At 39.2% G+C, this 26,628-nt stretch overlaps 1 protein-coding gene across 1 annotated transcript; it reads right to left on the bottom strand.

Moving 5' to 3' along the window:
* Nucleotides 1-11,276: 11,276 nt before the first annotated feature.
* On the bottom strand, nt 11,277-20,119 carry LOC135465901 (uncharacterized). The gene is made up of 2 exons (XM_064743272.1): nt 20,011-20,119; nt 11,277-13,716 (listed from the first exon to the last, which is right to left on the bottom strand). The coding sequence occupies exons 1-2, from the start codon at nt 20,092-20,094 to the stop codon at nt 12,970-12,972; spliced, it is 831 nt and encodes a 276-aa protein (XP_064599342.1). The 5' UTR covers nt 20,095-20,119; the 3' UTR covers nt 11,277-12,969.
* Between the last annotated feature and the right edge of the window lie 6,509 nt (nt 20,120-26,628).

Raw genomic sequence — 26,628 nt, 5'->3', positions numbered from 1 at the left:
AAGTAGAGACCCTAGCAATCTGGTCTTTACAATGAAACAAATCAGTTTACTTGTGTATGACAACAGCGAAACAGAAAAAAATCTTACCGAAAATCGTATCTGAATATTTCGGTGTGGCACACACTACAAACGATAAAATCGATCTTTTCACTTTCATTTGTTACTACTGTTACTGTGCGTACATTAAGGGGACAGCCGTTGGTAGAAAGCAGTTGAGAAAGGCAGTAAAAAGAAGGATATTCTATCTACTGGATGCAAAAGTACATACCGTGACTATTGCGCTCTCCATGCTGCGAGGCTCAGTGGAGATTAGCCCGAGTCCCGGACGTGGAGGCTTTGGCTGATAGGAACGATAGGTGGAATTAGATAAAAAGGGAAAATTTTTTTTGCTGTCAGGCAATAAGAAAGAATCTAGAATAACTCGACACCTAAATAGTGCTGTGATCAGAACCGTTGAAATCAAGTATTGGCGGAAAGACAAACCTTTTAACATGATAAGTGGTCCCAAGGCTTGGTATGAAATCTCTTAGAATCCATTAAAACGCCAACAGTTACTATTCTCTTGCTATTCTTGGACGTCTAAGATTTAAATGAACTTATACATGCGTGTAAGACGCGGTTTTGTTAAATGAAATTGATGGAGAATACAGCAAAGAATGGACAGCATGAGCGTTGATGTTTTGTTAAGATTATTGAGTGCAGAGGGGAGCATATCCAAGTAGAATGTCGGAGGGGTCGTGGACTGTTTCCTTGTGCAGGTTTACGCAATTGCATGGGGTTGTTACAATGATGGTTACGTTAGAGCAGACATCTCCTAGAAAAGACGTTTAATCTGAGTGTATGTTCTCTCTTCGTTACTTTTGTAACTGCCTTGTCATGGCTGTCAGGTTCTAGAACAATGAAGTATCATGTTTGAATCTAGGAGGTTTCTGTAAAATGTCGGCATAAACTGTACAAAGACTTTGAGACAGTGTTTCTGAACATATATGGTACTAATAAAACTTGGATTTACAAGTAGCCCGGAACAGACTATCAAGATATACTACAGTTCCCTCTTCTCATAGACGCTAGATCCAGGGCCACACCTAAGACCTTGAAAAAAAGGAAGTTGTAGCTTCCTGGTTTGGCGTTCAAGATTGAGGGGATAGTGCAACGATTACTTGACCCGTATGAGTATAATGGCTCTGGCGGGGCGGCTTACTTGCCTTCGGCAAGGCGTCTCAGTGAAACAGCAGTAGATAAAAGAGGGGTGTAAATCCGTCGCGCAATAAGGAGGCACATTACACATTTGTGCACTCTAAGGACTCCTTCGTCGTGAAATTGTTACGTACGACGTTACACCTAAGAACTCACTCACTCCCATAAACTCGACAACCGTCATTTAATTTATTTTGTGCTGAATTAAACACAAATGAAATACTTGAATAATTAAAGAAATAAAAAGGAAATCGTGAGTTTTAAGCTCATCGTTTGGAAAACGATTTTGTCGTTAGTCAGCTTACAATTTTGAATAGCGACTGGAGTGTCAACCTAGTCTGGTAGCAATGATCCTCATTATATAGATTAAATGCTAGCTCTTCCCGAAAGTGTAGTGTTTCACGATCTACTGTACAATTTATGATTGATTTTACTGGGTTTAGGTTTACGATTAAAAGTGGAGAAGAGGTGAGACGAAACTATCACTGTTTGCTGGAGATCTGACAAAATACCCTTTGGGCCAAATTTTCTTTCTTTCTTCTCTTTGTTTTTTATTTGTTTTTCTGTTGGTAATTCCACGGCTTTTATCGCATGAATTAGTCAGTTCCGGATGTTGATATGTTCATAGGATTCCGTTACTAAAACAAAAGGTTACTGACACCTAATAATATATAGACAAAGAAGAGAATAGTACTTCGATTGTAGACTTTTGTTCAACGACGTTCGATAAACCACAAATTCTCTTAGACTTGACAGACTTAGTCGAGATCAGAAGTAGGGCTGTACCTGGACCTTCGGCTTTCGAGACGGACGAGTTTTGCGTTTCGATGTTTAAACGTCATGGTGACGCCTCTTTGAGCCCTGGCCTCACTTCTTTACATAACGGTGAGACAAGTATGTGCAGATTAACTTGTTTGAGCATATAATGAAAACTCCCCTCGACAAATCACTTCTTCATAAAACAATTATTCTAGAGTATGTGCAGGACAACCCAGATAATTAAAATCATGTTTTGTCATTATGATACCACAAAGTCAGAAATCGAACAGCGGCATAAAGACAGGGAAACTGTTCTGTCCCAGTTCATCGCCATGTCGACAACATCGTACTCGACGAAGTGCCAGTCACATTAGAAAGTACCAGGCCGATCAACACCTATTTATCTTACGCTTTATACAAGTAGGCACCCTGCCTCTACAATGACACAAGTCTATACCCTTAAAGGAACATACCGCCAAAAGAAATTCGAATTCTTGAATTAGTTCAGCTAAATACAAAAGAGAGTTTGACTCCTAACTGAACCTCCTATTTTTTTGCGACAAATATCAATTAAGAGAATTATAAGAGGAAATCCGTCACTGGTCTAAACATGATAACATGCAAATGTGGCAGCGCAAAGATTCCCACATTGCAACGTTCGCCCCAGGATCGCATGTGTAAACAATATGACAGACTGAAAGCGAATTATAAATCTAGTAAACCAAAAAAACGACCTTCCTTTCTAACGATAATGCATTGAAAAGTATTCGTAATTCCCAAGGATATATACGACAGAACTGAAATTTAACATGGTAACATAATTGTAAGAGAATACCGTGTCTGACATTTTGAGTTCGCCGAACATCTCCCGTCGTCTAGGCAACTATGTGAGGTAACACAATCAAAATAGTCAAGCGTCTGCCAAGTTTCTGAATTTTATCCACTGGAATGAGTTGATGGTCGAAAGAAAACTCCAGATAAAACTGAACAAAACATTGTTCACTCAAGTCAGACACATGTCAGTAAACATCTGGAAATTTCAACTCTATATAGATGACCTCTAAAACAACAGCACAATTTTTTCGTAGTCGGCAATATGTTTTTTTAAGCATGCGGTACCGCTTGTCTCAAGGTGTTCATGAAGACGAGTCCCAATGAGACTTAAGTGTGTATAATGTTGTCCATTATCTCAAATTATGGGTCCCGTTACCACGGCTTCCCTCATGACAAACTGAGCTTATTACACTTTAGTCATTGCTTAAAAGTGGGACGCGATGGGAGAGAGCAGTAACTAATAACTCCGTTCAGATATTTGTGCACTGCGTATTCTCTTCTCTTGAATTAAGAACGTTCTGGTTGAACTGTAGACTCTTTACTGGGCCAAAGAATTTAAATTTCCCTGATGATGCTAAATATAGAACCAAAACGTAGGCACAAAATGTTAACAGAACTAGTACCGTACTCACCAAGTAAATACCGTTTCCTTGATAAATTAATAGTTTACACCTGACACCCAGGCACCCTATCCTAATAAGCCAGACTGCCGTTATATAGGTGAAAATTCTTATGTATTCCTTATGTATTTATGCGCCTTTCGACGCATTAAATTTGACCAATAGTCACGATTAATGATGCTATTCAACTTTGACGTCGTCACAATAGGTGGAGAACAGCCGGGTTAAATCCGCCAATGTTCATTCTCCACACGGGCAATGTGATTTGTGTCATTTTTTAATTACCCAAAACATCATACTCTGAAAGGTTTCTCTCCCTCGTTGATTTTGTTGCAAAGTATGTTATCACTTAGCGAACAGAATCATCATGGTCTAGGTTTTCACCAAGAGTATACCTTCTTGTATCAAAATATGCAGATACTGACAGATGAACGAGAAATAGCTGGATTCCAACAGGACTCAATTTTACTGAATAATACTCCCGAGTGTGGTTCTTCAGAATCTTATATGTGACAAAGTTTGACAAATTAAAGTATTAAATGCCATTGAATCTACAACGTGGAATCTCCCAATCACGTCTGTAACTACGGTCATTGTGTGTTCATTAAGGAGTATTTCCCTTGGTAGTAACTGGTTGATGAAGGCATGTTAGAAGAGGGATGTTCAATCTACTGGATTCAAACGTACAAACCGTGACTAATGCACTTGGTATGGTTCGTGACCGAATGAAGATCACCCCGAGTCCCTGACATGGATGCTTGGTTGATAACAACGGTGGGTGGAACCAGAAGGAAATATGGAAAGTTTTTTGAGAGGATGAAATAAAAAAGAAACCAGAAGGAATGGACAGCCAAACAGTGCTGTTCATACCAAACATCGGCGGAAATGTGAAGCTTTTAACATGACAAGTGGCTGATAAGTGACTGCAACGCTCGTTGTGGAAGAACAGACTTTCCCAAAATCCATTAAACCGCCAACACATGCAATTCTTGGGGAATCTGTCAGACGTGCGTTGGTGCGAATGAGCCTAGACACGCGTGTGCGTTGCGGTTTTGCAAAAATCAAGTTGACAGAGAAAACAGTATACAATACATGAGGGTTGAGGTTTTATTAGAATTACCTTTATTGGAAGAAAAGTGGCGATCATTGATAGTTTCCTTGTTTCCCTGTATCTAATGTGGACATTTTTATATGGTTACCCCACTGAAGCATAATGTAGCGACACGTGACGCGAGGACAGAACAGCAATTGGCCTGTTGACTTTTGCTGAAGCACAATCAGCAAGCTCCAGGATTGTCATTTATTAGCCGAGCTGGGAATTGGCCTTGGATCAGAATCTTCCGGTTCCGACGAGGACGCGCGGTTATGACATCATGATGACGTCACTTTGTGCCGTGACATCGACGCTTGACGGAACGGTGGCGCAGATGTGTACAGTTAATTAAACATGGGCGGGTGCTATGTGTACATATAAACAAAGTTTTCACCGAAAGATGACCTTCATTTCCTGAAATGATTAGTTTAGATCTTGTGCAAGGTAAATCAAAAAGAAAAGTTACCTGTCACCATGACGTCATAAAAGACTTACAGCATACAAATCAAAACAAGAGGAGAAACGACAGTGAGAGAAATGGCAAATGTTCACACGTAACCGGTGAAATATGTCTCATAGTTTTGAAATTTGAAGATCCCGTAATGTTGGCACAGAAAGATGGGTAGACTTATCTGTCACACGGACACAGGGCCGACCAATTTCTAGCCTATTTTTCATTATGCTGGTCACTAATCGAGGTTGTACGAAGATTGCGTAATGTTTCAAGAATGACAGGACTCGCTACTGAACTCCAGATCTAACTCTTAAAAGCATATTTCCTAGCTAACCGGTTTCACACATGCGTAAACCACTATCGGAGAGTAAAAATGAGAAATAACTGGCTTGCTTAACTCTCAGATCTGCGATAGGCCTTACACAAGATCAAACAAAGAAACACAAAGGCGCCTGAATAAGTTCAACACATGTATTCTAACAAAATATACAAATACTTCAACTGACAATAATATACAAAACAATACAAATAATTACAAAAATATATGATGTCTTCCTGATGATAGCGTCTAAATCCAGATGGAATATTCCAGCTTCCAAAGGCGAGTCAGCGCACGTAAATAAAGAATCCCGTCAAGAGGAATTCTCTAATCGAAGGATGACAGCCCGAAAAGTGGGCACGATACTCTGACGATGGTTGGTCCACAATTGCCTGTGATTGTGTAACTTTTCGGAGCAAACGGTTTGACAGTAGGGTCGATATATGAATGTTTCACTTCTCAGAAATATACGCAGTGTCATTTTTAGGGTGAAATGGGACAAACTGTACGTACTCGCACAAAGAAACAATGAGCGGTACAAGCTCCAAAGAGCGCCTCAGTAAATGAGCAAGTGGCGAAACACAAGCTCACAAAGTGCTACCTACAGAAAACAATGCTACATGTCCGACGTGACAAATGTTGCAAGGTGTTCATAAAGGCTTGCCCCCAAGCAAATCTCAGCAAGCTAGACTTAAGCGTGTAAAAAATGTTGCTCATTGTCACCGCGATGTTGGTCAAGTTAACACGGTTTGCCCTAGAGAATCAGTAGTTGCCGACAACACTTTGGCCATCGTTTGAATAGGAACAGCAACGTAAACGTTCTTTCACTTGTTTGCGTGGGGCGTGCTCTCTTAAATCATGAACGTTCTGGCTAAATAACCGTGCAATCTTTGCTCGGCAAAACAATTTGACTGTCCCTAATAAAGGTAAACAAAATTTCAAAATTTAGGAAAGATATGCAAAGAATTGGAAAAAATACGCACGTTGTAAATATCGTTCAATTATACATTAAAGGCTTACTCCTGACACCACGATTTCTAAATAAACCTGATCACAGTGATATATGTACATTTATTCTTCTTATTTATTTACTTGACTGGTGTTTTACGCCGTGCTTATAAATATTTCACTTATACGATTGCGGTCACCATTATGATTTGAGGAAGCCGGACAGAGCCCTTGGACGATTGTCCAAGTTTTTGTCATGACACTAGATGAAAAATAACTTCGTTTCATCAGTCAGTGTCCAATCTTCATACAAGCAGATTGATTGCAGCAATATATACTTTCTGAAATACCTTGAACATCTTACTCTGAAAAGTAACATATGGCCACCCATTAGTATTTTTGATATAGAATGTCCGCCTATTTCCTGGTGGGTCAATGCAATCACCAAGATTATACATTTGTAACACAATGACCGACACAAATACCTTTATGCGAACACGCCTCATTGTTTATTTATTAATGTTCCGGAGTTCACGCTGGCAGTAGAGTGCAGTTCCTCAGACTCTAATGTAGGGCCACGAGTGATAGATTAAAGTATTAAATATCATTGCACCCGCAATGCAGATTTTCTCAAAATCGGGAAATTACGTCTTTAACTACGTTACGAAGAATTTTCTATCTACTGCATTCAATACACGGAGTAAATATCGTTCAATTATACATTAAAGGCTTACTCCTGACACCCTGATTTCTAAATAAACCTGACCACAGTGATATATGTATATTTATTTTTCTTATTTATTTATTTGATTGGTGTTTTACACCGTACACAAGAATATTTCATTTATATGACGGCGGCCAGCATTATAGTGGGTGGAAACCGGGCAGAGCCCGGGGGAAACCCACGACCATCCGCAGGTCGCTGACGGACCTTCCCACGTACGGCCGGAGAGGAATATTGCATTCAAACGTACAAACCGTGACTAATGCATTTAGTAAGGTTCGTGGCCAAAGAAGATCACCCCGAGTCCCTAACATGCATGCTCGACTGAAAGCAACGGTGGGTGGAACAACAAGGAAAAGGAATTTTTTTGAAAGAATGAAATAAAAAAGAAATCAGAAGAAGTCAACAACTAAATAGAGATATAATCAGTGCTGTTGAGGCTAAGGATTGGCGGAAATTCGAAGCTTTTGACACGATAAATGCAAGTCTCGTTGTGCAAGAATATAAACTTTTTGAAAATCCATTAAAACGCTAACAGCAAGCATTATCCTCCTATTCTTGGATGGTCTGTATGACTTGATTGAGCTTATACATGCGTGTGTGTTGTGATGTTGTTAACATGATGCTGACAGAGGAGAATGGGTGGCATGTGCGCTGAGGTTTTGTTATGGTGACGTTGATTACGAGTACACAAGAGATTGTATCTATGTAGAGAACCCGATGCGTCGTTGACAGTTTCCTTGTGCAGGTTGATCCGATTGCTTGAGAATTCATTGCTTTTGTATGAATGTATGTTTTCAGTTTGTTAATTTTGCATAACTGTCTTCCTTTGATCGTCAGTCACTTGAGCACTGAGGTCACGTGTTTGAATCTAGTTTTCTTCTGCAACATAAACGTAACAGCCGCCATTTAATATATTTAGTACGACGTAAAACACTAATAAATAAATAAATCGAAAAAGTCACATCGGTATGAGTTTTAAGCGCATTGAAAGAAATGTTTGATTAAGTCTACATTTTTGAGTTACAAGGTTACCATAGAGACATTCAACAGGTTCTAAGATTGTCAAATCCAGAATCAACAACATCCAAGACTGTCATAGCCACAATCGACAAGTTCCAAGACTGTCATAGCCACATTCAACAAGCTCCACCTTTGTCATATCTATTACAAAGTTAGTTCCAAGACTGTCGTCGCCGCAATACACTGGTTCCAAGATAGAAGGCCGAGTCATGATTAGAAATCAAACTGGGGCCGAATGTTCGGTATTCGAGGCGGGTGATCTAGAATCTCGATAATACGAGAATTTCAAGTTCCGGTGTTACGACATCAAGGTGATCGACGGTTGGTTAAATCAGTTTTAACAGTGTCAGTGTAAAAAATGACCATTCGTGCCTAACAAAATTCCGACCATGTTAAAATGCACTGATTCGCCCCACCCTGCTTTAATCGCGGCGTAAAGGAATACGAAAATACGTACACCAATAAGCAGACACGGAGATTGGTCTACACTTGTACGTGTGTACATACACCACTGTTACGTGTACTTGGCAGGTTTGTTTTAATTTACATTTTGCGGCAAAATGGCTCCTTTCAGTTGTCTGCGTTTTGCATAATTCTCTTAATATAGTTAGGATTTTGCTGTCTGTTGGAGGACGATTTGAAGTTCCAGGCATATGTTACAGGAATGCTTGTCAGCTCAACTATAAAGGGGCATTACTCTGCCGAGTAATGGGCAAGCTACAGACAAAATACCATCTGAACATCCGGCCATCCGTGTAGCGATTTGCAGCAGAACATAAATCATAAAAATCAATAGGGCCAAGCCTGTTGGCCCAAATGTTATAGGGTATCTGAAACCAAAGGATTTGCCTTGAACTTTCTATTCAATTCAATCAAAAATAATTGGATAGAATTACAATATTAACTCAAATTATTACGTTATCGGTGGGTGTCGTTTGGTTGGTAGAGATTAATCAAATTTTAAGAATCTTGGAAATCCAAGGTTATTTTTACGTGCTAGCATCGTGTCATCGCTTTGTGCCATCGCGCAATCGCTTCGTGCCTTCGTGTCATCCCTCCGTGCCATTGCGCAATCGTTTCATCGTGTCATCGAGACATCGTGTCACGGCTTCGTGTCATTGCCTTCCCAAAAATACTCACGTGACCAGAGCAGTGCATTGTGGTCTTTATTTTCATTTTCTAAAATGATACTTGTCAATCCTTTTTATACACACCCATTTGGATTTGTATAGCATCGGGCGTGTAATCTTAACCGTGTAGGCGCAGGAAGCCTTTGGACACGTAAACAACACAAGCTCAACGCATGGGTATGTTGGAAGTCCAACTCATAATGTTAAGGTGCATTAACCTCGGTTTCAACCACAAGAAATCATTGCCTCGGGTGACGTCATAATTATTTAAAAAAGCACTCACTTGCTGGATATTGGCCTCAGTTCAATATGTTTTGACAGCAGGGTTTTAGGGCTGGATGTGAGGAAACTTTGTTATAAAAAGCGATGTAGTCTATTCGTTGAGACAGTAGTGTTGGCTGTGTTACTGCGTGGAGTTTGTTCTAACCACATGTTGGCGCCCCTATTGTAAAACAAAGTACTCGCAACGCCCATTCCCCAGCTTGCCACTTGTTCTTGAATAATTATGACGTCACCCGAGGCAATGGGTTCTTGGTGTTGAAATCAGGTTTATGGAGTTTAACATTATGAATTAGGAAAAGTATTCAAACTGACTTTTCCTTGCAATAATATAAACGTACGACATCAGTTTGTGAAGCTTTGGTGTTACGTGTCAATAAGGAAAGGCAATTTGGGTAGCCAGTATGATTTTACAGATACACGAATACAGACGACTGGCTAAGAGAAATAGATTATGTAATAATAAAATGTATGTACCACACTGCACCAGGTCACGTTTCTTATGGTCTGTGGCACGATGACGCGAAGCGATGATACGATGGTACCAAGCGATACATAGTGTCACGTCCTGCCATCAGATCATCGCTTCCTGCCATAGTGCCATCGCTTCGCCATATCGTGCCAAGGCTTTCCATCATCGTGATATCGCTTGGCATCATCTTGACACCACTTCGATCCATCTCCGGTCGATGGAACGATGGTACGATGATGGCCTTATTCGGCTTCCATACATAAGCGATATAATGTATGTCAAATAATGAGTCAATTTTGAAGGAATCATCTTCGAAGTTTTGTCTTATTCTAGAAATTTATCGGAGATAGGTTTCTTACTCCCTCTTCAGCGATAATGCAACTTTCTCGTATGGTGTAAACAAGTTACATACCGGCAGCGTTTACAGGACACGTATGGGCGTAATATCCATCACCGGGTATCCTAGAGGAGCAGCCTGGGACCGATTTCACACAGCAATTTCTGACTTCAGTCGAAATTTAAAATGCGATCTTAAAGCTTATTTCTCGGTATTAGAAATTAAAATTTTGTGCACTTTATCAATGTTATTTTAAGATATATGTGTGTAAAGTTCAACTTCTAGTACCGAAAACTGAGCATTGTGAAGAGGTTTTAAATTTTGAGTAAAGTCACAAACGGTTGTGTGGAATCGGCCCGTGTTGTTCAAAGGTGTTTGTCTACCACACCCTAGAATCTACGGGTCGCTGGTTCAAACCTGGCCTTGGGCAGGAAACTTGTACATTTCTTCGCTCTCTCTGCTTAAGGGGTTTTGATAACAATAAGTAGTCGACGCCACAGGCGGGACACGTTCGTTGAAGATCACTAGTCTTCCACCAAATATGGTGTCCAAATCTGTACATCACATATGGCAAAAGCTTGTAAGTGACTTGCCAAAGGCCGGTGGTTTACCCTGGTTTCCTCCACCCATAGAACAAATAACCAACGTGTATGGCGTTAAACAACAATCAAATAAGTAAATATATAAGTAAATTATATTTGTGCTATCTCCGCTACCATGGCGACATATTTCTTTTTGGTGACCATAGAGTTCTCTACAAAAAAATAATATTAAGACGATTATCTAATTGGTAAACAAACCATATTCACAAGTGATCTCCTACTGTGTACAAAAAGATGACTACGAATTGATCGTCTGTCTATCCTTGTTTTGACCCCTAGATTTCTAATTTCATCGTAATATTCTTTTTATTTATCGTATCGATGATTCCAGTATATTTTAGACTAAAGTGTCTATGAACCAAGTAATGGAACTGGCGTTTGTATGCCTAATGATTATTTTTCTCAGTGAAAATCTTTTTTCTAACCCATATAAGCTTGTTCAGGATAGCACAAGTGAATCACACGTTGTGGTCACTAACATACGGTGTAAATCAGTAAACATACAAACAAATAAATGAATGAACAACAAAAAAGAACAAACCAAAATAAGATTTCTATTATTGACTAGGGTTATATTAATTACATTTCGTTTGAGTCCTGACACTTTGCCGAATGCAGGCACGAGTAACTTCCCTTGTATAGGAATCGTCTAGTTCGCTCACTGTACAGAAGACATCCTCTTTGGGTGCAAAATAAATTTCAAGTCTCCTAGTTTCTAAGGCATGCACAAGGATCCAAGATCGATCTCCAATGTTCCTGTGGAAAACGGACTTCTCAGACTTCAAATGGCTTTACTTATTCCAATGTTACTTGCCTCCTTGATTCTGTTATTTTGAAATAGGAGTTTCTTAAAATACAATAATCTGCCACTCACTTGGAGTGTTTGTCAGTTTATTATATATTACTTACATCACGAACGGCTCATTCAGGTGACAAGAGAAACATGCCCATAAAGCAAGATCTGCTAGTTCCATAATCACATAATTTAACGCAAAGCTGTTACATCAACAAAATATATTACATTTACCAGTGGCGAGTGCACAGTGTGCTAACATACAAACATAAGGTTTCCTTATACCATTGCTGGCTGTACAGAGGGTTTCCACATCAACAAAACATATCTCTGTACTCATTGTAGGTTGTCTAAATAATATACTCCCCCAAAATAACAATAAAAAACGTATAGGTGACATCAGATATTGACATAAACGTCCACTTGGCGTCTGGTGTCATCGTTGAATGAGTTTTCTCACTGCGGAAAATTACAAATTTCACCTATGCGTTTCTTTTATGGTACCCTATACTTGCTCCTAGTTAGCTTGACATGCGGTCCCAGGGGAATCGGGTAAAGTTTTCGTTGCAGTTGGAAACCAGAGCTCAATGCGCCTTAATATTTTACTGTATATACGTGTGTTACAAAACATAATATAACAGACATACATTTTAAATAAGTGATATTTAAAAGTATACAATAAATCAGCTTTACGGTTATTCACTTAGTAAAACTTAATTTACTTTAACGAAACAATAAGGTTATCGGCAATTTTCAGACACACCGCATGCTGTGTAGTGTGCAGATGACAAGTGGTAACGAAATCATTCAGATTGCTGCAATGTAGATTTATTTCAGTGTTTTCTGTGCCCAAAAGGCGGGAAAGACTCAGCAAAATTATATTAATAACACAGCCTATAACGCTGAAGAGTGTGGAAAGGTACGAAATGGAAATACGTATAGCTTTAGAAGATATAACAATAGTGTTGGAAATCATAATCAGTAAACGTCCAGTTATATACATTCATGTATGGCTGATTATAATCTTAGTGCTCTACACGTTCCAGGCCACATTTTCAACATATGTTGTTATTTGACCAATAATGTTAAGAACAAATACATGTAACCGGTCAGTTTGCTAACCGTTTATATAAGACAATGTTTTGGTATACGCTGAAATATTAAAACAAACTTAGAGGAGGAGAGAAAAATTGAAAATATCGGGTCCAAATTCATTTTTGGTTTTGAAAGGTGTAATTATAGCCAAGCTTTTAATAAGCTTAACAAATGTAATTCTTCTTCTTTGGACATTGTTCTCCTTTTCAGGTAACGGCATCGGTCGTACATATTCTCACATAGTATTGTTTAGATTGTCTAGAAATGGCCTGGGACGTTAGACGGGACCTTTACTCGTTGCTTCTTTCTTCTGATGGCTCTATCTCGGCGTCTTCCCAAATCCCGTTTAATGCAGAGGACGTGTCATCGTCTTCTCTCTTGTAAAGGGCACCCATTCCTGAATTATGCCCAATGCGGTCAAATGAGCGTTTGTACAAACTTCCCATGCCAGTACTGTGTCCAATACGATCAAAAGCACGTTTGTACAAGCTACCCATTCCAGAACTATGTCCAATACGGTCAAATCCTCTTTTGTACAAACTGCCCATTCCGGTAGCGTGTCCAATGCGGTCAAATCCTCTTTTGTACAAACTGCCCATTCCGGTGGCGTGTCCAATGCGATCGAATCCTTTTTTATACAAACTGCCCATTCCGGTAGCGTGTCCAATGCGATCAAATCCTCTTTTATACAAACTGCCCATTCCGGTAGAGTGTCCAATGCGATCAAATCCTCTTTTATACAAACTTCCCATACCCGACGCATGCCCTATACGATCAAACCCTCTCTTATATAAGCTGCCCATCCCGGTGCTATGACCAATTCGATCAAACGCCCGTTTCCGAAAATTCCCAATGCCGCTGCTGTGGGAAATACGATCAAACCCGCGTTTGGGGGATTCATCTTCATTTTCGGACGTTCCGTCTTCAAGTTCGTTTGGTGGGAAGGCTGTATCTTCTTTGGAGAAACCCCCCTGAAGCATCATATTACCAGAAAGTCCTAAACTGTCATCGTCACCTATAGCTGACGCCTTACTACTCTGAAATGTAAATTGAAAGATATTAAATGGGCAAACCTAAGCGAAAGCTGAATAAGAACTTGCGACTCCATTGTGCTAGTATAGACACTTGTGAGAGACAACTGAACTTGTCAACCATGTCTACAAAATTATAATAGTTAGTCAGCTAATCCTTAATTTTGAATTTTTACTCTTTTTCCCAGCGGAACAAGACATAAGAAGGACTCGCATGAGGCACACGGGTTTGGACAGAGACTCGATTTCCCCCTCCACTGTTAGTGTGGCCCCGGTCACAGTAAGCTGTCGATGATACTCATTTTTGCCACTTGTTTCCTGTGAATATGGTGTGCATATCTTTACACTAAACGAGGTAAAATTCTTTAATAATTTTCCGAAGACATTTGTTATTGTTTTTTGTTATTGTTGTTTTTTGTTATTGTTGTTGTTGTTATTTTACTATGACGTCAATTTCATCCATCCATGCAATGTTGAGTTTGGCGTTAAACAAGAACAAAATAATTTATGCCTGATATACGTTACACATTTTTGTAGTTTTTCTGAGGGGTTTGTACCTCTGGACCACTGAATGCTGCGCAATTGCCGGATATATTATTTCAATACCTGTGATGATTTTAATGAATATGTATGTCTGGCTGTTTATGAATCCTGTGCACAAAGCTGGAGTTAAGTCCTCCCTGGCTCAGGACCCTAAAGTGTTAAACTCGGGTACATCGTGGCACGCCAGTAAGGCAATGTGTCAATCACCTATAATTCAACCCTCGATCCATGCGCTGCTTGACACAGACTTGACACACTTCTTTTATGAGTTGCAAGATTTTACCCAGATTTTGTTCTTCCGAAATTTTCAGCATTTTTATTGGTTGAATATTAAAAGTTGAGAAAATTATATGCAAAGAAAACATAAAATGTTGATATGAAATATATTTCAGAATAAAGAACAATAAACAATGTCCAAGAAAATAGCTTGATTTTTTAAAAATGTTTCTTATATTTTTTCAGATGAGTAAAAAACATATGAAGCATTCCCTTCTATGGTCTCCGTGGCTTTTTCTCACCGTATAATGTGATCACTGAAATTTCATCAAATTTTATGGTATACTCAATACACACACAGGGCTATTATAATGTATGTACATACATAGATATGAAAACATTCTTTAAAAGTGCCCTGAAGCAACTATTTCAGGCAAAAACTATGGTGTAATGGCATGTATATCCAACAGACCAACTTAGAACCCGGTGTTATATACACAGGCTCCATAGACAGCTAGAACTTTTACTTTTATTCAAAATGTCGAAAATCTGGTAACGATATGCCTCAGTGAGGCTGGCTGTTCAAATACGTGAAAGAAAGTTATAATTTTTTCTTTTGAGGTTATCGTCTATAAAGTGTTTTGGTAAACTAAAATAAAATCAAGGCATTATCCTGGACATTGTTAACTGGTCTTTATTTATTCGGAAACACACTTCATGTCACCGTTTGCATATATTTGTTTCTTTGATTGGTGGTTTTTGCCACACTCTCGAATATTTTACTTATACCAAGGTGGTGAGCATTAGGGTGTGAGGAAACCGGGCAGTTTTTATGCCATTTTCAAGAATATTTCACTTATAGGTCATTGATTTACTTAAATTCAGATGAAAGTCACAAGTGAAAGATCAATTTAATACAGGAACATATGTAGAAATCTACTGAAACTCAATGGGAGAAATTAAGATTTTTTTTGTCGTAAATATCACCCGAAGGAATAACACAAAGCAACTGATCAATAAGTTAAGCTTTGGCCTACAGCAAGTTATTCTACGCATTAGATCCACACTGAGGTTCATTACCTTAATGACGACCAAATCTTTACCACACTGAAGGTTTTCCAAAAAAACTCCAAAAGTATTGATTCGGGTTATGTTTTTTTTGTCACAGTTAACTTTCTGCTTTGCTTTAAGCGAGCACTTGTACTGGTGGACTCATCCAGCTTGTGCTTTCCCTCTACGCGTTGTATATTCCTTGCTGGAGAACGGAAACTCACAAGACTTATTCAAACAAGTATAAGACCCATGCCTGTAGACGACACGTGAAGTCTATAGGAATGTCACTATTGATACAAATGTCATGCTGGTGAAGCCACGGCGATATGGGGCGTGTAATTTGTTATTCTATTTAAGCGTTTGCATGAACAGTTACAACAAAACCCTAACTAAGGTAAATTTACAACAGGCCATATTTCTCGAGTTAGGTGCGATCATTAGCGAATTACCACACTGTCATCGTTGCTCTTTTTGCTGTAAATCTTTCTTCTTTTTAAACTCCTTCTAGGGTACAGTATATATGTACTACTTTTTGGCTTCTCCATTAAGGTTTTATTCTGTCCGTCTAGCGGTTATATCGTAAGGAACAACACTCCACATTGAAAACGATCATACAGCATGACTGCCAGAGTCCTCCGGCTATATTACACTCGTGTATATAAGGACTGCGGTCTCGTTTCCAAGCCGAGAGGATTCAAATATCATTTGCGTCTTAAGTATTGTGTTCTTGCATCTGTGGAGAACTCCCGAGTCTAGGGTGTAACCAGGGTCCTCAAATATATGCATAGGAAGGTGAAGTGACCCGGACAACTAGTCATAGGGAGATTTATCACGTCGAAGTCAATATTATCAATACCATGAGCCATACCGTCTATTATCTATGAGGCATTACTCTTCGGTACAGATGCACAGAAACACAGACACGAAAAATCCACAGAAAGAAAAAGCATGTTCTCTTCTCGCTCATTGCATCCTGAAGTACCGTCGTGAGAACCCTTGAAGATTTCAAAGTGCACAGTCTCTATGACTTTAAACGCGCGGTCAGCCACAATTACATGAGGGACTCCAGGCTTCTCTTCAACCACAGCTGCTATTCGAGCTTTGCACAGAGCCTTGTGATTCCTTTGCTTGTAATTAACGGCGACACCTATTCAATTTAAGTTCATAGATTACCCACCTGGATGGCGCTCAAGTTAAGTGAGGTCATTTACAGGTGGATTAGACGAGGACAATCCAAATGAGTAAGGTTGCAATCGAGGGTTAATGGATAGGACTTGAATTGTTACATCGATTAGAGCAGGATAAATCGCAACGAGTCTTTGAAACTGTAGGTTTATGCCATCAAAGAGGAATGCTTGGGAGATAGAGAGAAAGTCACTCATGGTGATTGCCGCTGAATAGTCAGAAAATGCAACAAAAACACGCACAACCGGATGTAGAAGACGGTTTATTGTCCGACAGTTGATCAGAAGTGTAAGCAGGTAACTCTGAATGTATGGCCAGACAGCGTTCTTATTTATACATTTATACTGAAAATTGTATTTGCTAAATTCTCGTTAATTTAAAAAAAAACGCGAAATATAAATATTTATCCGAATTTAAATAATCAAAACATTTAATGACAACATGCTGTCAAAGTAGTCCGGAAAACAGATTCATGCACATCAAATTATCCTTGGGAGAAACAAGATTTAACGCCTTGGAGAACGGGTATGTAATTTAAGTCATGTATTGTAGAATAGGATGGGACATTTACGATATTAGTGGATATAAAATGAATGGAATCTCCGCGTGTTTACCTAAATTTCGGACGTTATTTATCTTTAAGTGACGATGAAGGACGACGTGACAACGAAGCACTGCAGATGACATTTTTCAACATCTCTCAGTCGGTCGACGTGGAAACCATACGTATAATGTTCGCCAGGGTTTGCCTTTGGGAACAGATTAAGTTACAGTTAAGATTTATAGTTATAGTCTGGTTTAAAACAAAGATGATAAAGCATTTAAAATAATGAAATGGACAACGTTACACGAGCTTGTAGATTTTTTCAGTCCTTCCATGATGAGATTTTCCTCGTTGTTGGCAGCATTTTTGCGATAGTATCTACAATTACGACAGTATATCCGTTTTTTTTTTTTATAGTTTTTAGCATTTGTTTGCCAGTACCTCAAATTGTGGAATGACACGTGCACTGCCACTGACCACGTGATTCATTTATTTCAGTCTGCCCGAAACCTGCGGATGGTTTTTCTCACACTGTAATGCTGGCCGTCGTCGTATTAGTGGAATATTTTTGAGTACGACGTAAACCAATAATTGAACAAATGAATAAATAAATTCATTTATTTCCTATCCTATAGAGAGAGGGACTACTACAGGGTCAATCCGATTTACTCATGTTTTGTCGTCTTTATACTGCTGGATTAAACATTGCTCTGTTAAAGTGAAAATGCAAACGGATCAGCATTTAAAGTCTTAAAATGATGCATGTCAAATGCTGTAAAATGTCAGCAAGTTGATAAATTACAATATTTTAACACTTAAAATGCGAAATACAACATCTGAAAGTACTACTTTGACATAAGACAGGGTTAGATAATAACTAAGTTTTGTACGCATTTTGCGGCCGCATTGGTGAGAGGCTCTTGGGTCACTGCGCAGCGCTGGAGTGCTAGTCCCCTCAGGCAAGGTTATAACGTTATTGAAGTCATATCTAACATTCGAATTTTTAGATAGTTAGAAACCTCACGCCGACATGTACTCGTGCAAAAGCCTTTCTCGATGTGGGCACATTTACAGTGCTACTTCGTGGGCGTGGATTCGGCTGCGGCTTTAAGTCTGGAAGTTTAACAGGCACCTCGTAAAGGGCGGTAGCTTATTCCGTCTTGCCAACTTTCCTCCAGCCATAAACAGGACAACATTATATAAGTCAAAACACCTTGAGAACACAATTAAACAGCTATCAAACAAATATATCAAATATCTCTGAAAGCCAACGATTCTAATACATACATACATACATACTTACTTACATACATACATACTTACATACATACATACATATGGTTAAAACATACGGCTGACAGATTACCAGACAGAATACGGGAAAAGCTTTGGACCAGTTTCTCGCGCTTTTTCGTTAGCGTAAGAGACCGTTTTGATGACCTAATAGTTAGAGCGTCCGCCTCGAAGTCGGCAATCTTAGGATCAAATCCGCGTCGGGTCATACCAAAGACTTTAAACATGTTACTTGTTGCTGCATCGCTTGGCGCAGCACGGATGGCTAGAAAACAGGATGGGTTGACACGGTTTCACTATAATGTGAATGGGCGGGGTGTCATGTCTTGTGTCTTAGGCATGAAAGTTCAGTGGCTGTAGCACTTTGGCGGCAAGCATTCGCCCTGCCACAAGAAAACACAGTGTATGTACACACACCTAATATGTCATATTACTGAAAAGTGTGAAGCGCAACGTAAAACCCTAAGCATTCATTCGTGCATTTGTTATTGTAGGGCCAGAAACTTGTGGCAATCAAATAAAGTTTTATTTGACTTTAGCTATAATAATCGTTATTACCGTGAGTAGTGCATATAGCTAAAGTAATCGCAATATGCCCATTAAATCCAGGATCTTACTTCAGCAGACGAAAAATAATTGCGCGGCTCTATAATTCGCCAATTATAAGACAATACTTTCTCCATTGGATGGTGTTTTTGCGCCTCTGCGATCAATACACTGTTTATAACGGCAACACTCATTAATCTAGAAAAAAAACACAGTTACCCCAAGGTTAAACTTGAAGAACAGGATACATGTATATCAGAAAATATTATACATAAATAACAGCAGCTATTTCTGGCCTGGGAGTTAAAGTTAAACAGTGCGGCTATACCTGACAATGCCTATGCAAATGAGGGACGAAAGCTCCAGATAGAGGGAAATGATCTGTCTGATTTTGATCAGGGTTTTGTGTAGTATAATGAAACTTCTGGAATACCAAAATACATTTAAACGTCCAAAAAGTCCTGTTTCGTTTTTTTTTTCGCTCAAGTTAAACGCTTCGCGTTCACATATCAGTAGCACTTTTTTTTTTAACAAAATCGTTATATACTTGCATTCATGGTGTAATACATTAGGTTTTACGAATATAGCTTAATTCTTGCAGCCTGATAGTTCAGAGGTTCGCAAAAATAACGTTAAGGCCTAATATCTTAATAACCGATATCGATCCATCCAAAAGTATAGCATGACCGGGTTGAATCAAGAATCTTAACGAAAAATGTGGCGGAGAAAAATATATTACAAAAATATGTACAGAAAACCTTTCCTAACAGTTGGTCAAATTTAGCAGAAATAATCATTTGGTCATCCATTCCGCTTTGTGGATTTAGTTGAGAAAATAGTGACTATAAACGATTGTTATTCTTTGTTCAAATTCTGAACTAACATAGTAACAGAGTACTGAAAAAATGAATGACACTTACTTCATTTGCTGAGGAAACAGACAAGATCCCTGACGCAAGAAGTCCGCAGAAGACTAGGCAGAATTGCATCCTTAGGGTTCCCATTTTGAGGTGAAGGCTTATAACTGGAGGTGCTGAGTGGGTGGGGACAGTGAGGACCTGTTCACTGTTGTAAGCACCTCGGACAGTGGATGCCTCTACCCACGGGACGCGTGCTCTTCGGTTGTCACTCCCTCTTGATTACAGGGCCTCGCCTACTGTGCACGACGATCGGTGGAAATGTGAGACCCCTGTGATGAGGATGTCCAATTTATACTGGGAGTGTTTGGATTTATACTTTACTCATAAAACAGGACAATAACGTCACTGGGGGTAAGTCGACAAAACTGTCGCGACCAATTGCCGTGTAGGGTTCAAGAGACGGTTTATTGATGGAATCGCCCCATTATTACCGGCTATCGCGTTTTCTTTGACACTCGAATGTACGAACGGCAAACCTCCCCGCGCTTAATTTACGCAAATCAATTTTCTTCCGGTGGAGTTGACCTGCGTTTTCTCTGAAGTTATGACTCGGGACGGTTTACTTTGAGCCGTAGGTTTGCTTCCTTCAGGACAACACACTGTGCCGGATCGCAGACATTGTGCTCTGCTGTGATATATGCTCGGAGGTTAATAGATATCGCAGATCAGAATGCCATGGCAAATGAAACCCCTAGTTTACATCAGGTCATTATGGTCTCAAATGTAAGGGCTGTATCGACTAAGATTACCCAATGGACAATGAAGTTGACATTAAATCTGATCTCACATTCTTCATATTGTTAACCCGTTCTCTAGGGCCGACCACCCAGCACCGCCGCACTCCCCATCCTAACCACCACCCACCTAGCGCATTATGACGCCATGCTCTATGGTGCATGATCCTACGCTTTATGATAAACCTTTATCGAGTCATTTTCATCACACACGAACAATTGAGTTAATTTGGTTTCATTTTAACGAGGCATCGGTCATATCTTCTTTTAATTACATTTGCCCACCAATATAAATTTATTAGCGCTCCTTTTTAAACTCGGTCTCGATTCTATTCGCTACTGAAAAAAGACAACAATATGAAAAAGGGTAATATTTTATAGCTACGCTACTGTCGATTGAAACCGTGATATCATGAACCGTCAATTATGTGACGTCAAAAGGGACAAATATACCCATTAGCCTGTCGGAACTATCCAAATAAATAGATCTTGTCGGTTGTTGCGTGGACGCCATCGAGACACAAGCCCATATTAGAAGCCTATATCCTTCTTATTAAGTACTGTTAATTGGCATGAATATCATCAATATTTGGTGAATGTAAGAGCGAGCACAATATTCACTCGTACATTTTGTTCATTTGAACAACACGGCTTCACAGTTTGCTCGCCGCACGACCATTGAACCTCGCTGTGATACTAGTTAATTATGCCACGAACTTAACAAGGCGTGAAAATTTTTCTGTTCCTAGCACATTATCTAAGCTTCACTGGGTTTCAGAATCAATCTTACCTACGGCTTACAAGTACCAAATAATACATCTGAAAATGGAACTCCGTGGTAGTACAGTCCTGGAATATGATTTACAATACCGCCTTCGCTGAGACGATACATGCATCTAATATTGTGTATGACCAGTCCGTTGCCGTGTATATGTCGCTTTCTTCAAACGCGACATACTATCATACTGTCAAAACATTTATTTCAAGGCAGAACCGGTATTTGATCGGTAGATTCAAACGCAAGCACTATTGCAAATTTGCAATAGCTGTGACATATCAAGTCAAAACTTTCATGTCATCTTAACATGTTCTCACACCAGCAGAGTGAGCGATCACTAGTATATGGACTGACCGACCAATCGACCGAGTGACCGACCAATAAAGAAACAGTTGACTTGTACAGCTGTTTGCCGCAGGGAAACCAAACATCTTCTTACTTTCGTTGTGTGTCCATAAACATGAGCAAACACAACTGACAATCAGTGGTAATTACTGTCGAATTTTGGACCACAAAAGTGATTGTACGAGTTTAGTGATGGTTTCCAACATAGCTATAATAAGGTACTAGGAATGACAGATGCACAGCGGTCAATAGCTTGCCTTTATATTTGCCTTGTATAAAGAAGTTAATACATATAGAGACATTTGAGTGTTTCAAAAACAACTGTACATAGCGCAAATTGATAAACGTCAGTTTTTTCCTGAGAGCTTTCACCTACAACTATTTCATAAAAAAACTCAATTATTTTTAAAAACAAAAAACGACCGATGTGACAGCAAAGATGCGACCAGAGCAAGAAACATCAGTAAGAGCAAGAATACCGACATCCTTCAGAAGAAGGAAAATAAAGATCACCAGTAGTAACATCTTTCCATAGAGATGCCCCTCTCAGAACTAAATACTGGAAATTTAATTCATTTACCCTAATCTTAGAGCGTCCGTTTCGAAATTGCACACCTGATATCAACTCGGGTCAGATCACAACAAAGACGTTAAAATCGGTCCTTGTTACTGCCGCGCTTGGCGCTCATTATTGAGTGGTTAGAACAAGGAAACAGGGCTGGTTGACAGGTGATGGTGTGGCTGGATGGGGGTGTGATGTTTGGGTTTTTTTCTTGAGTACGGTTTAAAACAACAATTAAATAAATCAATAAATAAATTAACCGTTAGGTGAGTTTCCAAAAAAGCACAAACCACCTGAAATCTAAATATGTAATGTAATACACTATTTACTTTAAAAAATAGGCTGAATTCATGTAAATGTAAGTAGTGAAAAATGTTTAATGGCAAGCGAAAGACACAAAAAATGTTCTGGCATATGACGAAAATGAAAATCTTTGATTGCAGCTGCTCATCTATTCAACTTCGCGATGTTATTCAGTATGGTGGCGATTCACCCCATAGCTCCAGGTTAACCGGGATTTAACACAGTTGTAAGGCAGAACGCCAGCGATGTCCTAGACACACCATATTTTGCTTACAAGAGAACTTAAAAATTTAAGAAACTTAGAGTAGAAAAGTTACCATGGTAAAAACTTCTGACGTTCACTTACGCTGTTGCACACCTCACACAGTTTAAACAGTACTACAAGGCGATATGTGTAGACGCCATTTTCGGGGCATTTGTGTATGTTGCTATCCAAGAATAAGGCTAATTCACACCGTCAAAATTGAAATTGTCTCTGTTGTTGTCATTTAGCGAGACAGTAAGACGCTGTCGTCATGTACAGATGTAAGTCTCAGTTAGGTGTAAAACCTGCACGGTCTGTAGTGGCAAATCATATGGAGGTGGATATGACAATTTAAATATCTGAATGTATTTAATTGTATTTTGAAAAATGTTGTCTGTTCCGGATATCATTTTCTGTGATGTTTTAAGGCAGTGACTTAACTTTTTACTCTTTCTTCATAGCTCTCTCTGTTTCTCCATAAATTATCATGTAAAACAATTCTCACGTGTCAGTGTGGGGCTTTTTGAAAATACCATATGGTATACAACTAAACATGTGAAGAAATGTAACTGACATAAACAGTTACTTTTGAATGATTAATTTAACACTGATATTGTCAGAAATTAACAAAACTGTGGGTAGGGTGCCCTAGAGGAATACACAAGGCTTGTTTTTTGTCATAGTCTGGATCATTAAGTTCAAAATGTAAAAACCTATTAATATCAATTATCTTTAATTACATCAACAATCATCTGTAATTTAATCTGTCAAATTTGTGGCAATTGACTGGCAAGATTTTCTGCTAATTTCAAAATACATGTTAACCAGATTCAGGTGTGATCGCTCCAAGATGCCTGAAAAGGTATGAAAGTCCTGACTTCTCTTTTTGTTTTTCTTATTCACACACATATATGCAATAGCATTTTTTTTTAGAAATATTTACATGAAGTGGGGTATTCCTAACTTTTTAACAATGTATATATACTATAGCATATACAGATCTTTTCAAGCAATCCCAGCAATTGGCTACATTATGAATGAACTGTTTTCAGAAGAGATGTAGAGATGTCTGGTCGAAAGACAGTTAAGGCCAAGGAAGTCACATCGTTGTTTCTGATTGTCCATGTATTCAGCTAGCATTAAGCATGTTCATGGTGTTTACACTACTTCACGAAATATCTTATTCTTGGTTGACACTAAAGGCGACATATATGAGAGTTATGGCCGATGAATAGGATAATTGACTGAACACAGGCAAGAAACTTTTTTGTGATTCTCATAAATTTAACTTTCAAAACAGCACAAAGAGAAAACCTACTGAGACGTTTAATCACATCTGTCCTTCTTGGGTACAAGACTACACTGATACACTAATAAATAAATAATCTGTTTACTTTAACAGAATGACTTCTGTCTGAATGGTGCTAAAATGTATTCTGCTATTGCAGCATATTATTCGGTAAAATATATTTATTTATTTATTTATTTATTTGATTGGTGTTTTATGCCGTACTCACTAAGATATTGGTGTTTTACGCCCTACTCAATTCGGACTACGAATTTGAACTTTGACATGGAATTCATGCCTGGAATATCCACTGTCTGCCCGGCTTCATTGAAAACTGATGACCGCTTCTCTCTTGTGTGTTTCCGGCTTTATTTCCTATTTGTATAATTTCTTACATGCCATTGTCTTTGAGAGCTAGTGTTAAACATTGTTTTGGAAATGGATCTTGCGCTTATCGACTTGGACGCGCCCTTTACGGACGCTTATATTTAGGAAAGCTGAAATGATGTATGATATTAACACACACTTGAACTTAGGTAATATTATGCCTGTTACGGGTCAAAGTGGTGATACTGAGTTGATTAAGCTTCAGTTAGAGATGGAAAGGCTTAATTTAGAAAAGGAAGAAAGAGAAAGGGAGAAAGGAGGAAGAGAAAGAGAAAAAGAAAGAGAGTTTAAGTTAGAGAAGTTGAAATTAGGAAAGGAAGGAAGAGAGAAACAGAGTTAGAACAGGAGTTCAAACTGAAGGAACTTCATGTGGAAAGTAATGATAGTGATAGTCGCAGTCACCAAAGATTTGATTTGGCTCAAAAGTATCGATTAGCGCCTAAATTTGATGATAGGGATCTAGGACGGCTTTTTCTGTCCTTTGAGAAAGTGGCTGTTAGCTTGGAGTGGCCTAAAAGATATTAGACAATGTTGCTGCATAGTACGTTTGTAGGTAAAGCTGCAGAGGTCTATTCTTCTTTGTCGGTAGATCAGTCTTCAGATTACAACACAGTTAAGACACTGGTCTCGTCTGCTTATGAGGTTGTGCCGGAGGTCTATAGACAGAAGCTCAGACAGTTAAGGAAAGAGTGGAGCTCGCCTGGGGTGAAGAAACACTGTTTGATAGCTGGTACAGGGCTCTGAAGTTAGATCATTGTTTTGAGGATGTAAGGGAGGTTGTTCTCTTGGAAGAATTTAAGAACAGTGTTCCTAATGAGGTCAATGTTTATCTAGGTGAACAAAAGGTCAAGGACGTTAAGACCGCAACCAGTTTGGCTGATGAATACGAGTTAAATCACAAGACTAATGGGCAAACATTTCAGCTTAAATTTCAGAAGTGGAATTCTGATAAGAAGGTCTAACATTTTTAGTACTGACAAGAAGACCGGTGTGAAGCGTAAGTCAATTGTGGGGTTTTCTTCTGGCAAGAAGACCTTCCATTCCAAACCTCAAGATGTAGGCCCACCTTCTTGCCGTTGTTGTAAAGCCACAGGACATCTATTACCTATCTGTGCCCAGTCCTGAAAAGGAAAGAGGAGCGAACGTCAGTAGCCTTTTTTAACCCTAGTTGTTAACCAGTGAGGCGGCAAGTAGAGGCAGGTAGCGTTGGTCCTATGGACAACCCACAAGTTAAGGAAGTAGGACAGACTCCAGAAAAATACTTGGGATTTATGTCGGATGGTGTGATTACTGGTAATGGAGTTACCTCCCATGTTTGTATACTTAGGGATACTGGGGCTAGTCAGCCTTTGATGTTGGCAAATGTGATTCCTTCACGTTCTGATAAGGCCAACAGTCGTGTTTTGATCCAGGGTATTAATGGAAAGTTTATATCTGTTCCATTACAGGAGGTTACCCTTACTTCTGATTTGGTTACTGCTTTAGTAACTGTGGGGGTTGTGAATACTTTGCCTGTGGAAGGTTTTTCCTTTTTGTTGGGTAATCACTTAGCAGGAGATAAAGTTAAGGTGTGTCCTCATGTCTGTAGTGTTCCGGTTTTGGACGGAAATACAGAAGACCTACTGGAGAAGTTTAGAAAACACGTAACAGGGCGCGTAATTATGACGTCAATCATATTTTAAACGTCGCTATAGCTAAAAGTATTAATCGGAGAGCAGTGCGGTTTACGCCATTGGATTTCTCGTCACACAACACGTCGGATTAGCTTCTTTCGAAGCGCATTCGAGCACTTTTTCTATTTTTGAATTTTTGCCTATATAGACAATTCTTCTATTACAATTGGGGATCCAGCGGGCGGTATTATTTTGGCTGAAACTTTCTTTCGTGATACTGGTGGTGTAGAGGATGGTAGGGAATTAGAAAGCATAGACCCCCTCATGTATCAGCTGACGATGATTGGCCAACTTTTAACCAAGT

The sequence above is a fragment of the Liolophura sinensis genome, chromosome 5 (genome assembly GCF_032854445.1).
Source record: "Liolophura sinensis isolate JHLJ2023 chromosome 5, CUHK_Ljap_v2, whole genome shotgun sequence".
Lineage (NCBI taxonomy): Eukaryota > Metazoa > Mollusca > Polyplacophora > Chitonida > Chitonidae > Liolophura > Liolophura sinensis.
This window is presented reverse-complemented; position numbering and strand designations above follow the sequence as displayed.

Bases quoted from the DNA above. Each gene is read 5' to 3' on its own strand.
- LOC135465901 (XM_064743272.1), bottom strand. From the start codon at position 20,094: ATGGGAACCCTAAGGATGCAATTCTGCCTAGTCTTCTGCGGACTTCTT. The intron at 13,717-20,010 runs GTAAGTGTCATT...TTTACATTTCAG, and splicing joins CTGTTTCCTCAGCAAATGAA to AGTAGTAAGGCGTCAGCTAT.